This window comes from Myiozetetes cayanensis, unplaced genomic scaffold (genome assembly GCF_022539395.1).
Source record: "Myiozetetes cayanensis isolate MyiCay16 unplaced genomic scaffold, myiCay2020 scf4, whole genome shotgun sequence".
Lineage (NCBI taxonomy): Eukaryota > Metazoa > Chordata > Aves > Passeriformes > Tyrannidae > Myiozetetes > Myiozetetes cayanensis.
This window is the reverse complement of record NW_026087631.1, coordinates 44,374,970-44,390,279: the sequence shown is the minus strand read 5'-3', so window position 1 is coordinate 44,390,279 and position 15,310 is coordinate 44,374,970. Positions and strand designations below refer to the sequence as shown.

The window sequence follows — 15,310 nt, the reverse complement described above, 5'->3', positions numbered from 1 at the left end:
TTTCCTCCAATAACTTGTTTAGGTTCTGAGATATGCACTTTTAGCATTCATTCACATCACACCCATGGCAATAGACAAGGTATTTCTAAAGTTCCATGCATCTCACCTCTTCAGATTTCTACACCAGCTAAATTAATCAAAATCTACCAGCTACTAAAGGAACCCAGTGTAAGTGTGGATATCCCTATTGTGGACAGATGGGTAATTCTCACATCACCTCATTTTAAAACAGATAGTGTAAGATGCTGCCATTTGCACTTTTACTTCAAGTTACAGTGATGGGCTGCAGGAAAGTTGTTTCAGATGTACCATTATTTTTAAAATTTTGATTATATTCACAATGGCAGGTTTTGCTTTTTTATAGCCTAGTTTTTTAAAGTAATTTTGTTTAAATAATTTTAATTACATAGTTGCTACACCTTCACAAGTGTAGCCTGTGGAATCTACTGCGCATTCTCACTGCTGTGGTTCTGTACTCTCTGTTGAGGCAAACGTACCTTTTGCCCCAAAGTTCTGTTTTATGCATAACTGTAAAGAGCAGTTGCAAACTAAGAATCATGAAAGTGGAAATTAAAAATAACTTACTTAGTAGTTTATTTCACAATGTCTCTGTGAAGCTCCTTTGTTTGTTATGAGATTTTATGTCTGTTCCAGTAATTGGATACTTTATATATCTGATGGTTATACATTAGGGTGTTGACTGGTAATTTGCTATCAGTACCATAACAATAAATTGAAAATCTGTCTTGCCAGAAAGAGAAAAAATGCACCATCAGAAAGCTAAAACCTGAATGACCCGTGCAAGAGAGTAATGAATAAGATAGTGTGCAGTGTAAATGACACTGTAACTGCAGCATTTTCCCAGTTGTGTGTTACTCAGAAGTATTTTCTCAAGCATTGTGCAGACATTCCATGTGAACCAATAAGAGTGGTCAGGTGGGGGAAAGGGTAAGAAAGCAAAAAATAGATTTCATTTATAAGCAGCTTGTAATTTTGACAAAACACCTATCTGGCAACAACAGTGGACTGCATGTAAACAAAAGCAGTGAAGAATCCAAGAAAGTGACCAAAAAAGTGCTGTAATAAGCAGGGAATTTATTAGGGGCTGTTTGCAATAAGCAGTGTGTCCTGGTTTTAAATTTACAGTACTTCTCAGTTTGATGTTTTACTTCCCTTAGCTGGTTAAGGAAGAAAGCAACAATGACAAGCTTCCACTCAGTTAAAGTAATCATCTCAGTAGACTGACTACAACTTTGCATACATATTCCTGTAACAGACAACCAAGGCATGCCAAAAGACAACTGCTTTACTTGATAGACATGATAAGAATTTTCTCATCATCTCTACCTAACAACAGAGAAATTAAAATATCTTCCAGTATTTATAGGCACAATACCAGAATAAACAATTTTCTTCACTTCTTCTTAGTAACTTATTAAGAAAAATTTTAGTTATTTATCTAGTCAAGCCATTGTTTTACCACACATTTTAGGAGGTTAACTGTACACTTACCTTCATTAAAATATTTCTGAAGTCTTTAATAATAATTTTGAATCTGTGGAATTTAGTCACGAGTAGGAATCTGAGTATGATAACCTGTTTTATAAAAACTGATGATCACTGAAGATAATGATGGTCAGCAATAAATCTGCTTCAGCTTCAAGGTGGAAACTGTTTGTCATCATTTCTTCAATATAAATGATGTATTTAATTTTCAGAAAACATTAACAAAAAACAATGGCATGCAAGGTTGGAATGCCATACTGGCATATAGTACAAAGAGCAGCCATTCTGTGCCAGATCAGGATATCCACCTGAACAAACCCAGCTTTGGCAGTGGCTGAGAGTGACTGACAAAGAAAGAACATAAAATCAGGGATACTCCAAGGATACCCTTTCCCAGCTGTAAGCAGCCTTTAGCTCAGGGATTTTTCTAAAACAATACTATTTTATATTTAATGCAAACTTTAATTGTATGCATTTCTTGTGTTGAATTCGAGCTACTGCAAGTTAGTTTGGACAGTCAAAAAGTTGCCAATGAATTTCAAAATCTGCTGTGTGAAAATATACTGATTTGTTTTTAAGCTGCATTCTCACGAGTTTGCTGATCTGCCCTATTAAAAACAACTGAACAATTCCACACTATTCTCTGGATTGCTTATAATTTTAGAGACCACCCATACTAATCCTCAATTCTCTCTCCTCCACACTACAGATTTGTTGCTCAGTCTAAAGACACCTATGTCTTTAGGTGTGCTGTTGCCTTTCTATGTAACTTCATGAAGACACCTTTATCAAAACCCTCTGTAAATCCAAATGGACTACCTGAATATCTTCCTGTCCCCATAATCACCGACTTCTATAAAGAATGTGAAAATAAGTACCCTCTAAAATAGCCAAATTGATACACTGTTTTTATATCTTACCCATTCACAGTACTATTTATAGAGATCTTGGAGATGTGCAGAGGAACGACAGAAAACCCACTAAACCAAAAAATGAAAATCTGTCACCTCTTATTCAGATGAGAGGGTTTTAAGCAAAATGCTTATATCACAAATAAGTTATACAATTTCAAATTTTAATTCCTTCAGGACTCTCATAAGACTACTCTCTGACTTTTGTATTTATTCTAATCAACTTGTCCAAAAAGGTGTTAATTCACATTTTCTGTGCAGGAACAGGGACCCTTCTAAAATACGTAAATGCGTATTCTAAAATACGTAAAATACTGATTCTTCATATCCATGTTCATTGTGAAGAAAGGTCTTACATTTAACATACATTTAACAGAACAGAATTCTTTGCAAGGAACTTGGAGAAAAAGTATCAAGAAGCTGGAAGTGCAAATGTTGAGTAAACTGCAGTTTATTAGTAAGTTAAAATTTCACCAAAATGTTCTTGGTTTTACACAGAAATTATAATACGGGGAGTGGCCAACCTTTCAAAACTCAGGTATGAAAATTTTAAGTGGACAAGAGACACTACAAGAAAAAAACAGCATATGCCACATACCTTTTAGAGTTAATGGGAGTAAAAGTAGTACATATAGGAGGAAAAATATTATGGTGTTGCTTCTTTCTTAAAAGGAACTTGCACAAAGCCTTGACAGATATAATTCAAAACTCATTATACATGTAGCTGGCTGAGACAGCAACAACAGATAATAAGCCTTCTCAAAAAACTGGCGATTCTGTGATATTCTTCTGACTAATTTGCTAGAACTGGGAAGGGATTGTGACTAGCAGTGGACTTCTGCCTCCAGTACTTCACACAGTATACCTACAGAAGTTCAAGCATAAACTACTTCGCATCAGCCCATTTTTGCACAGGGCTTTCCATAGCAACTGAAACTACAAAATTTTAAAGAAAACATCTCAATTCTACGCAGCTCAATGCAGGAATGTAAATGTAACATCTATGGTACACTATTCTGCAATGCTGGTATGCAACTTTAATACTCTTTTGGTTGTTATTGCAATCTCAGGTGGAAAGACACCTGAGGTACAAGCAAATCCCACTGGGTAAAGAACATGTTGTGTTTATTTGGGAGCTTTACACTTTTTCTTTACCCAGTAATGATTTTGGTACAGATTTCAAATATTACGTCCATGAAAAGCCTGGATTAGTTGCAAACAGCACAACTACATCTACTACCAAGACGAATTTCTAACCTCACTCATCATAAATGACCAATTATGGCAGTTTACCTCTTGTGCCTTTTGTTTTGACACATTCGAGATTCAGGAGCAATTTTACCTGTCACAACACATTGCAGAGTAGATAGAAGCTGGAGTTCACCTAGAAAACATTCACTACTGAAGGTAATTAACTAAAGATGGTTAGATCATCTTTAAAATTTCAGTTCCCACCTACAGTTGTAATAATCTCGTAAACTACTGGAAGTGTAAAGAAGTTTAGGTTTTTAGATTTTTTTTTTAATCTCTAAAATATACTCCTGCTGCCACTGATTCTCTCCAAGCTCTTGCCCTCAATATCACTTCTAGGGTCTGAAGACTGTAGTGACAATAATTAACTCTTCCACTGTCACCACGGTCATCCTTAAGAAACAGTCCAACAGGATCGAAAAAAATCAAGTCCTAGGGAAATGATCAAAGGAAAAGAAGGTCTGGGCTCAAACACAACTTAAAGACTTCAAGGTGGCATGCATAATACAGAATCATAATGAACTTACACATTTAAAAAAACCCACATACATTAAAAAATTTCTTACTTAGAAAGCAATTTCATGTGTTAGGTGTCCAAAGATAATGTTAGGTATCTAACACTTCTCACTCATTTCCCTGGACTACATAATTTCAAAAACCAAGCTGTGTCTCTGCTGCATTAGATGTCTCTGGACTTCTCATTTTGACAATCTGATAAAGTTTGAAGACCATTAAATTACAATCTTGCTGCTCTTTACTTAGAAAAGACAGAAGACAAAAAAAAAAAAAGAATGGTTTTTCTTATTACTGTCTCCCTAGTACGATCAGTTTATTAAACTTAACTGGAATACATAAAGATGCAGTAGATTCTGGTCTGTTAAGATTCCAGTTTAGAATGCACTTGGGCCTTCCTGGAGAACTTCAGGCTCCACTGCACAACGCAACATTCAAAATTCAACAGAAGTTGAATTGGAGTAATAGTTCTTGTCTGTGATAGGAAAATAGCGACTTCATTCAATTGGTGGATTACACTGAAACTGGGTCAAAACCAATGGTTTAAATGAATATTAGCCAGCTTATAAGGTAGCTGGTTAAAAATAAAACAAGAATGTTATATATAATATAATAAAATCTGGGCAGCACAACAGAATTTTTTGCCTTCTTTTCATCAAAATTCAGTGCACAGCACCTTCACTGTTATTTAGGCCTATGTGGAAAGACATGTCTCAACTGTATCTTTGGTGACAGTAGCAATAAAACTCTCAGTTGCATAAGGAAAAAGGTGTTCCCTCCCCCAGTTTGTAACATATTTCACTGATCATGGGTCAATAGCAGTAATTTGTTAAGTGAATAAAGCAACAGCCACAGATATGTAACCAAGAATTCCCAATGTAACACTGTACTTTTAAAAAATTAATCATTTAATGTCATGTAAGACAAGCTGAGCTTAGAATATATACTTGATGTTAAGGCTCAGATGCTATCACCACATCTTCTGTTAAGCAACAGGAAACCTCAGTGCAGATAAACATGTAACTAGCAGTAAAAAAACCAGAACTATAATTATGTAATTAGTATATGCTGATACTGTGTGAGGCACCCTACACTATTCTGACTTCATTTGTGAATGTTTAACTGGCTTAGTTTCACTTTTCAAGAACATCACAGAGAAACAACTACAATCTCAATCTTTCGGACTAAACCTCCCCCCTATTGAAACAAAAATCCTGTGTTTTCTATTCCAGCCATGAATGATTCTGCAATGTTGACAGCATTAGTTTAAGCAGAAAGGAGATTATATTATATACATTTATACAGAATTATCCATCTTCTATACCCAACTTTTGTTCTTCAACTGACAAAATTGTTATGTACAGAGAGAAAAAACCCTCACTTCTCTTGAAAAAACTTGTAATATGTAAAGCTTATTAAACTTATTAAACTTCAAAAGTTTAAACAGGATAGTGGATATAGAATTACCATCAAAGATCAACCATAATCTCTAAAGTTGCAGCTGATTTCACACATTTCTTTTGACAGATTCCTAGTACAGCAATTTTTTAGAAGTATGAACACTCCAAATCTCCTCTATTTATAGGGAAGTTTGTAACAGGTTCAATTGGAGACATCAAAAACATTTTAAATAGACATCACAAGATGCATCTGTAGTTTAAAGGTCAAATTTATTAGGAGATTAAGAGATGTATTATACATGGACTATAAATATAGCACAGCTGACTTTATTCAGAGTCACACAGCCAATGCCAACCTATTTTGTAGACACTCTTGTTCTTTTGTTCCAAGAAAAGTTTGCACCATAAGACTTGGATTTAGGTTTTGGAACCTTCTTCTCTTCAACATCGTAACTCCAGCCTGGATGTTACAGGGGGAATGGCAGGAGGAGATAAGAAACAATGAGAATTAAAAATATTCTCAGCATATAATACAGAGCAAATGCGACTTAAAGCTTTTAACTTTAATATTTTTTTTCTCCACATAGACATCCACTAATCTATTCCTTTCTCCTTGGCAGCAGAGAATACTGAAATGCCATAAATGTGGCAAATGCCCACTCTCTCAGTTGATAAGACTTCACCATACTACAGTGAAATGCAAAAAACTTGACAGTCATCAGTGAAAAGCTCAACAGGGAACACAGACTGTCCTGCAAGTTCATGGTTCCACAACTCTATAGCATCACAGAAGCAATAAGGCTCTGTGTATGCTGGCACAGGAAATAAAAAAGATAAGAAAATGGACAACAAATAATATGCAGAAGATCAACCCCAAAGGCTCAGAGAGAATGGAGATCTTGGAAAGGTAGAAAAAAAAGAAGGGTGGGAAGACAAAAAAAACCCTGAAGAGTGAAGAAAAAACTTCAGCATTAGAAAGGAGTTTAATACTTAACATTTTTGTAAGAACATTAAAAAATTACGAATAAAAGAAAAAATGAAGTGATAGAAGACAAGTAAATTATGTGATAGTTAAGCAAGAGAAATGCTTAAAAATGTCAGAAAAGAGGAGGTGGAGACATTAGTGTTTATGTAAATCAAAATGCAAATTGGTTGCAGCCTCCAGGTGCCTGGAAAGTTGCCAGGGCAGCACTCAGTATTCCAAAGTTTGGTCTCTTTAGCTGCAATATTTCACTCAAAGCAGAGATACTTCAGTTGATGATAGAAGTGGTTAAATATGCAGTTTTAAGTGACACTCATAATATAGTACTTTTCTTCCTTCATTTTCAACTTTAAGTCCTAAAATGTTTATATATATCTGAATTCTTCTATGTAAGGTGATCACAGAAAACACTCAAGATACACCTAAACATCAAAATGTTCTGTAAGATACACAAGTTGTCATGTCACTGCCTCAATTTTGTATATTCACAAATGTTACACAAACATTTTCTTCCTGTTTATTAGTCTCAATCAGTGTTAATTTTCAGCTTAACTATTCTCCATAAGAAATACTGAAGACAGAATTTAAAAACATATTCTTTCCATCTGTGAGAACACTGGCTTTTGTCTCCTGTTCTCATTAAAAATATAAGCTTGAGTAAACAGCCAGAACTAGATCCAGAGACAGACTTCAGTATTGCAACATTCAGCATTATAACACCTACCACTGAGGCACTTGGCTGCTGGAATGGAATCTACAGCCCCAAGGTATTGCTTCATCTTTTTATATACTAGATGGAGAGGGGCCAAGTGCCTCTAGAAGAGATTCACAACTGCCAGCACAACAACTTGGACTGACACAGTTATCCAAAATGCATAAGAGTAGTTACATATAACTAATGATTCCAAGAGGCCACCATATGTGAGTAGGTTTCACACTCTGGAACAGACTCCTTCAGTCAGGCACCTTGAGTTGCTTGTGACCGAGTGCAGAGGTCACTTTTATAAAAATACCACAATGGTGGGGGAAGCTGTTCTTGCCCAGAACCCTGCCACACAAGCAGATTTCATCGTCTCTGGAAGAACACCCTCACCACTTGACTAAAGGTTATTGCGGAGTAGAAAAACTCTTAATCCTTGTTACTTAAGTTGTATGTTTTTAAACCACTGCCTCAGTGATGTCAGGACAAAAAAGAATTTAGGTCAACAGGCAGAACTTTTAATTTCATCCAGTTAAAAGTGTTACCTCCTTGCCTTGACCTTAGACCATCCTCAGCTGTAATTTTTGGACAGTGATCTCTGTTACTGTAACCAGTGCTGTTATTTCAACATCAGAAAATGTGACAGATGGGGCAGGCAGAAAGATAGCTTGCCTTATGCTCCTGAAGTTCTTAGGTGAGAAGGAACTTTTAAGTTTACCAATGTATCAAAAGAACATGCAATATCTTGAATTTGCAGAAATTAAACTTAGGGTTCTTACGGAAGTATCTTAAGCCAGTATCTACAGAGAAGTCCATTTCAATGATGGTAAAATTAGGAGTGCAAAATAAGTGAATATTGAACTACTAATATTAAAACCAAGTCACAACCTTGGTAGAGTTGGTAGAATTTTTTTATAGATTTCATACAAAATGGAGTAATTTCTAACTCAGTGAAGGCATAAACTTTCTATACTGAAAAAATGTATTTTACAATCTGAATTTAGAAAGGACAAAATATATCTACAAAGAGATGGCATAAGCAGCTCACTATATTATTTTTTCTCTTACAGGCTGAATTGCTCAAGAAGTAACATGAACAATATAGAAGGATAAATGAAGCAATACCAAATTCTCCCAAAATTCTTATTTGTTAATAAAAAATACAAAATACTAATAAAATTGCACTGTAATTTGTATATCCAATGCAAATATGATAATCCTATTAATTTCTTGGTGAATACAATTTATGTTTCAATAAAATTAAGACTATTAAGTCCCCACACCCCAAAATCCATTCAAAGAGGAACTGACAGATTAAATACTAGCCTTACTAGTGGATACTGCCTGTGGTACTATCATTCTGTGAGAAAATACAAGCCTAAATACCTAAAAAAGTTTACAAATACATTCGTTCTGATACATCATTAGCTTAAAAAATATTAAGCAACAGTGCTGGCTTTTCTACTCTCTTTTTCTCAAATATGAACAATCATCAAGTGCAAGTGTTTAGACTGTAGTGCTGGGAAGAGTTAGACGAAACATCTTCAACCTACAACTTCCACATGGGGAGCAGCAGAGGGGGTGTGCTAATCTTTCCTTGGTGACCAGCAACAGGACATGAAGAATAGAATGAAGCTGCATCTGGGGAAACTCAGACTCAACATCAGCAAAAGGTTATTCACTGAAACGGTGGTTGGTCACTGGAACAGGCTCCCCAGGAAAGTGACCAGGACACTAAGCCTGTCAGAGTTCAAGGCGCATCTGGACAATCCTCTTAGTCATATGGTTTACCTTTACATAGTCCTACGAGGAGCAGCATAATCCTGACGTGTTCCTTCTACAATAAGTCTACGCTACAACTCAGCCAAAACTGAAGCCCAACATGCTTAATTGGTAGTAATTTAATTTTAGTTTTTCTGATTATCAAACATTCACAAGGGTTCTGACAGTTTCCCTAAGAGGCTGGAACACCTTTCCAGAAAGTGGAATGCCTTCAGTACCCTTGGAAATATGCCCCCATTCCCGTTTCCCTCTTCCTCATGCAGAATACTAGTAGTCCACAAATCCTGTGGAATAGAAGACTAAGGTACTTTATCCTGTACTTTTTCTATTGCCAATACTTGGAGATCAAGACTGCCTACCGAAGGATGAATCCTTCATACCCACACATACAATACGTACCATTTTTTTCAGCAAAGGCAATGGCATCTTCTTTAGTAGCAAAAGTAAGAACCATGTTGGATAAAGGATCAGCTCTGTAAGAAATCAGGTAACAAATTTTAGGCATATTTGAAATAGAAAACGATTGTATCTGTACCTCAGATGTCAGTCAAATGCTGTATTGCACAACTCTCTGTAGTACACCACCTCACAAATCATTCAAAATACCTTTATTTTTAATTATTTTCAGCATCAACACTTACTTTCTGCAGAGTATCACTGCAGGAGTTTCACTCCTTTAGTCCGTTAAACTTCCCTTACAACTACTTCCAAAATTCATCAGGTTTTTTGTTAGACAAACATATCTAATGACTTTCTGTGGTTATAATAAGTGCTCTGACACAATATTTTTAATTTTAAAGCTCTTTGTGGAAGATCAGGAGGCTTAAGGTAATTCTGAATATTTCAAAGAGACCAAGAGTCAGTAGAGCAGCTAGTGGAAGAATAATCTCTAAGAAAAAAGAGGAAAATACTGAAGCAGCAATCAGAGACCGAAAAGTACATTAAAAAGTACTAAGAGTTCTGCTTTGGCTGAGTTCACATGACCTCCACAAATCATGTCAGTACAGCAAGCAGATCCCAAGCTCCCACCAAAAATGAAGTTCCAAAATGCAAACTGCTAGCTAACTAAATTCACAGTGGTTAATTTTAGAGGACCAACTATTCTTCATCTGCACTTTTGAAGGAATCAAACAGCAAAAAGCTTTTTGAAACAAATTAAAATCTCAATTAAAACACTAAAATGCCCTTTTTTGTTGCTATGAAAGCTCAGTTTAAAAACAATGACAAAGCATGGAAAAAAACAGGGGGTTCTAACTTTTAAAGAAATGAGAAAATGAAATACTAGTTGTCGCAACCCAAAGATTAGATAAAGCTTCCCTGAGACAACATGCCTATGAGCCTGGGAGACAACTAGGACGACAAGACCAAATTGCAACAAACTATTGCAGGACCTGCCTCTCAACTGTTCTCTCTTTGAAGCCAGAAGGATAAATGAAGAAAAAAAGCAACAAAAGATACACTGAACTCTCTACAATAAAGGACAAAGCCTGTGACTGGCGGAGTGGGAGGAGAAGAAGGGGGAATCTAGCTTGCAGCAAAGACAACAGTGTAATTTTGTCTGATGTTCACATGGAAAAATGGAGTTCACTATATATCCAATATATCCTCCAATAATAAAAAAAAAGGTAAAACAAAGCCAAAAAAATCAAAACAAAAACACCCCCCCCCCAAAAAAAACCAACAAAAAAACCCAAAACCCAACCTCCCCTCAAAACCTCACAACAAACAAACAAACATAATAAAGACAGAAATTATACTTTTGCAAGCCACCATGACAGGCTCTCTTAAAGACATTTAAAGATTTCTCTTTCAGAGGCAGTAAGGAAAACTAGGAACCAAGAATTTGTTCATGACATGATCACTGGAGAATCAAGTGGCCCAAGTATATTGCAAGACTGTGACAACTTTTGCTAATCATTACTCTCCTCCATGACTGGGTTTGGAAAAATCTTCTCAACACTACTATGTGGGAATAAAGAAGTTTTAAGTTTGAAGCGTAGCAAGGGACCAGTGCCTGTTCTGTAAAGTTGACTGCAAATTTGGCAAATCCTTCCAAGACAGAGGCTGTCCTGGAACTTCGATTTTTCAGAAATTATTTGTTCTCTTTTCATGTGAAATCATCTTTGATTCCATCTAAATACATTTCTGATTACTTCTATCCATATGAGCAAACTGGAGTTCATGATGTCTGGCATGATGTCCCCACAGTGTCAGCAGTAACAGTGCTGCACGATTTCCTATGCCTGCCCCGAGTTGTTCTATCAGGCATTAAAAATTGGGATGCCATATTTTGTTCTCTTATGAGATCTTGTGCAATGGATACCATGCACTTCCCATGTTTCTTTGTTTACATCTTTATATTAAAAGGTGTACTCAAGAACTAGGCATTCTTGTGACAAAACCTCCCAATTAAGGAAAAATGCCATGGGTCCATGCTTAGATCTACAACTGGACAATTTTCACTGAGAAAAGCCCCAGTATCCGAGAAACAACAAACACAACAAAAACCTCAAAGAAGATTGTAACATGACAGAAATATAGCAAAGATAGACAGGTAAATAAATATACAGTGTTTAGAGGAAAAACAGCTTTAATCTCTAGACCCTAAAGGGTTCTAATCCACTAATCCCATTACATTATTCAAAAGTAAATGGAAAAGTGTCTAAGAACTGCCATTTGCAGAAATTAAATCTCAAGAGAAAAAACTCTTCTTAGGTATTTCTGAGTGTTGAATGGAAACATCAGAGTTACCATTCACTAACTTGCCCACTAACAGTCTTTGCAAGAATGCCTTAAAAATGAGTGGATATAAACTAGTTTACAAAAGCTTTAACCTACTAGTGTCAATTCCCAATGGAGCACTTGCTTTTATCTACCTGGAGCTTACCTACACATAAGAAATTCCTTTCCCTACTCCAAAATAAAAATGCATGAGAGCCTCCTCAAATTTTTATGAGAAATCAACGTAACAGGAAGACTCGATTTCACACTTATTTTGATCTAATATTCATGGATACATTTATTTTACAAATAAAAAAAGAAAAAAATTCAGTGACTAGATTTAGAATGTTAAAAAATCTCAAAAAAAAATGGATCTTCAAGTTATTTCATATTTAAGGTGTTAAAGTTTTTCACAGAACTTTACATTCTTAGATCATAAGTGCTAATATGATCGCAGACAGGTTTTTTCAATACACAATGCATCCTTTTTGAAGTCTGAAAAACAATCTCTAGCGGTTGATCTTGGTTTATGTATAACAAGTAACTATTCTGAATATGCCTTAAACAAGATAGTGTAAAATCAAAATTACAATATTGTCAGAGGAACTGCTGGCACAGTCCTCACAGTTTACAGGAATTCTAACCACACTGTGAAATGTAGGTAGTGTATTTATACAAGGAAAAAAGAATTAAAAATTAGAAGCATCCAAGTCATACTTATGTCTCCAAATTACAGCACACTGAGCTAAGAGTAGTACTTTCCTGAATTTTTTGTGTCTTTCCAGAGTTTTTAATATTAATATTAGCAATATTTAAACAAAGTTTATTTTTTATTATACAGTTTATTTATTTAAACAAACAGTAAATTTTTAAACTGCTGGATTCGGTTTTTTTTCAAATTATTTATGACTCCTCATTTTAGATCTTCAGGATATTTATAAAACTTTGTAAAAAAAAAAATCCAGAAGTTAAGTTTTGTTATTTATGTTTAAAAGATGCAACTGAGAGCTGAGAATGATTTATTGCTTTAGGTAACTAATAATCTTCTGGCCCTGCTGATGCCACACAGCAACATCACCACAAATGCAACTGTTGAAATTTCTGGTCTTTAACACCTTTTTTAAACTCTTCCAGATGATGTTGTGAGCTAAAATTGGCTTTTAAACCTAACAGATCATTAATCATACAACAAAACAAACTCAACCACTTACTGTAAGTACTGTAAAAACATAATTAGCTTTACAGGTACAAAGAAGATTTCAAATTTGCATGACTAGTAAGAGTTGAATATAGAAGAAAAGTATTTTCAAATTCAGTAAGTACTCACGTAGATGCCCAGCCCATTAAAGGGTTCTCCCAGCGCTCCCTGTTATCAAATTCCATCTTCCATTTCTTTGTGTTGTTAAGTCCTGACTGCATTGCATTACGTGCTGGAACAAAAATGTGAACTTTCCTGGTTTTGATGTGCTCATCTGGAACACCAGTTAAAGCAGTGATATCCTAAGAAAAACATAATGGGACTTGTTAAAAAACTGTTTGCATAAGAGGCTTGTAAAATAGTATTCCTTATGCCTTTTACATAAAGTTATAAAAACTGAAAAAATTTGCAGAGAACATTATGAGTTCAGTCAAATAAAAGTGAAGACAACAGAATGTTAAGGCTGCTATCATCCTACTTCCCCTGGCTGAATTAGACTTTGCATAGATAAGTTACCTGAACCTGCTCATTTCCCAGCTACAAAACATCTAGTGCCGGAGGAGGGAACAGGACATTTCCCCACATCCTTCTCTGTCCACTGTAAGGTCAGGCCTGCTTCAACTTGCATCAGCTGAAGCAAATGCAGATATGTGTAAACTCTCATTTATTCCTTAAAGAAAATATTAGAGCACAAACTGAAACATCAACAAATTCCAAAATTTTACATTACCATTAGGAGTCTAAACTTCATATGAACAAGACTATTCACCAAAAAAATAGTCAGTCAAATATATGCTGCAGTATAAGTGCTTTTCCTTGGGCTTTAACTCTGTATATAATAAGAAATACCAGCATCCATGCTTACTTAAGAAGCTGTGCTTAGCATGAAGGAAGAGATAGACAGTAGTATCTTTGACACAACAGTCTATTGACTGAGACTGCAGAGCAGGTACTAGAATTCAGCTCTCTTATTTAGACAGTCGTTATTACAGAAAATTGACCCCCTCTTCATGTTTCAAGCTATGACTATCAGCTTTCGAGAGTCAGTTCTTCTGTTGATGATCATCAAGAGAGGAACATTTGATACTGATAACATTCTTCAGTATTTTTGTGAAGGACAAAAGGATTCAGGAGACTCCAACCTTCAAAGAAAAAAAAAAAGACTTGTAACATTGTATATAGGCAGTAATAGGATGCCTCCCTCCATTAAAGAGGCATGAGCCTTGTTGAGGGCCTCCAGAAATAAACCTAGCAAAGATAAAAATTGAAGCATCACAAAATCAGCCTAAAAATATTAACTGACTTTAACAAAGAATAAGATAGGGAAAAGCCTCACTTGAATTGCTGTGAAAAATTACCCTCAGCAGCATCTGATATAATTAAAGTGAACATTCTCGCTAAAAACTAAACAGTAATTATATAAAATTAACCTGTCAGTTCACACTAGCAAAGAGTGAAATCAAACATCAAATTCATCTCTAAGGAAGCTCAACTGCTCCTTTTCCTTACATACTTAAAAGGCCAGTGGGAGCTCCTCAGTCTCCCTCCCAGCCCTTCCCTCTCCTTCTCTCTCTCCAGGAACAAGTAGTAAACTGGTAAAAGTCCAGAAAAGTGCATCACAACTTTGGGCATATTGAACTCATCTTGGCAGTACTGCCATGACTTGAATGAAAAGGCAAACAAGTTCAAATAAAACACTGTGACTTTACATAACTGTACCTACACGCTTTATGGGATTTTGTTTTGTGGCAACCTTAAAAAACTTCTTGATGCAATCACAAGACCATCCTTTGAAATGTGGCAGTTCTCATTTTCCATTTTACATCAGAAAATAAATTTTGGGAGATCAGTCCCTCAAAGCTACAAAATGGAGCAAGTTTAAAGCATCTGACTTGTATTTGCAATTGGAATTGTAGGGGCAACAACCGAGTATGCATACAGGTTTTCCAGTTTCTGACATTTCTACCCAGACTACCACAAGGAACTGTCAAAATATCTTAATAATTCCTTTACAAATACTTTCATTAGAACCAAGTCATGCTTATTTTTAATCCAAGTCTAGCAGTGATACGAAAGAGAAGCACTACCAGCCACAGGAATGTTGCAACACATATACAAAATACTTTCTGATAGACTGGCATTTCTCACTGCTTAAGCTTAAACCACTGGTTTAAAAGGAAATTGCTTAAAGTTTTCTGATTTGAATTGACAAAGTTCTTTGCTTAACAAAAAGGGGGGTTTACCTGCAGTGAAGTTTGGTGGGGACTCAATGCTTCAGTTTGCCTATATATAGGAGTAGGCTAACATATTAACTTTTATTTCTGTATTTAACAAACGTGACTATTG

At 35.6% G+C, this 15,310-nt stretch overlaps 1 protein-coding gene across 1 annotated transcript in view; it reads right to left on the bottom strand.

Annotated features, from left to right (window-relative positions):
- Nucleotides 1–5,834: 5,834 nt before the first annotated feature.
- The window catches only part of NDUFS4 (NADH:ubiquinone oxidoreductase subunit S4), a 44,767-nt gene continuing 35,291 nt past the window's right edge, over nt 5,835–15,310 (bottom strand). Inside the window, exons 3-5 of the mRNA XM_050328589.1 lie at nt 13,094–13,266; nt 9,445–9,518; nt 5,835–6,041 (exon numbers count right to left, since the gene is read on the bottom strand). Coding sequence (XP_050184546.1) covers nt 5,938–6,041; nt 9,445–9,518; nt 13,094–13,266 — 351 coding nt within the window. The 3' untranslated portion in view covers nt 5,835–5,937. The remainder of the gene's footprint in view (nt 6,042–9,444; nt 9,519–13,093; nt 13,267–15,310) is intronic.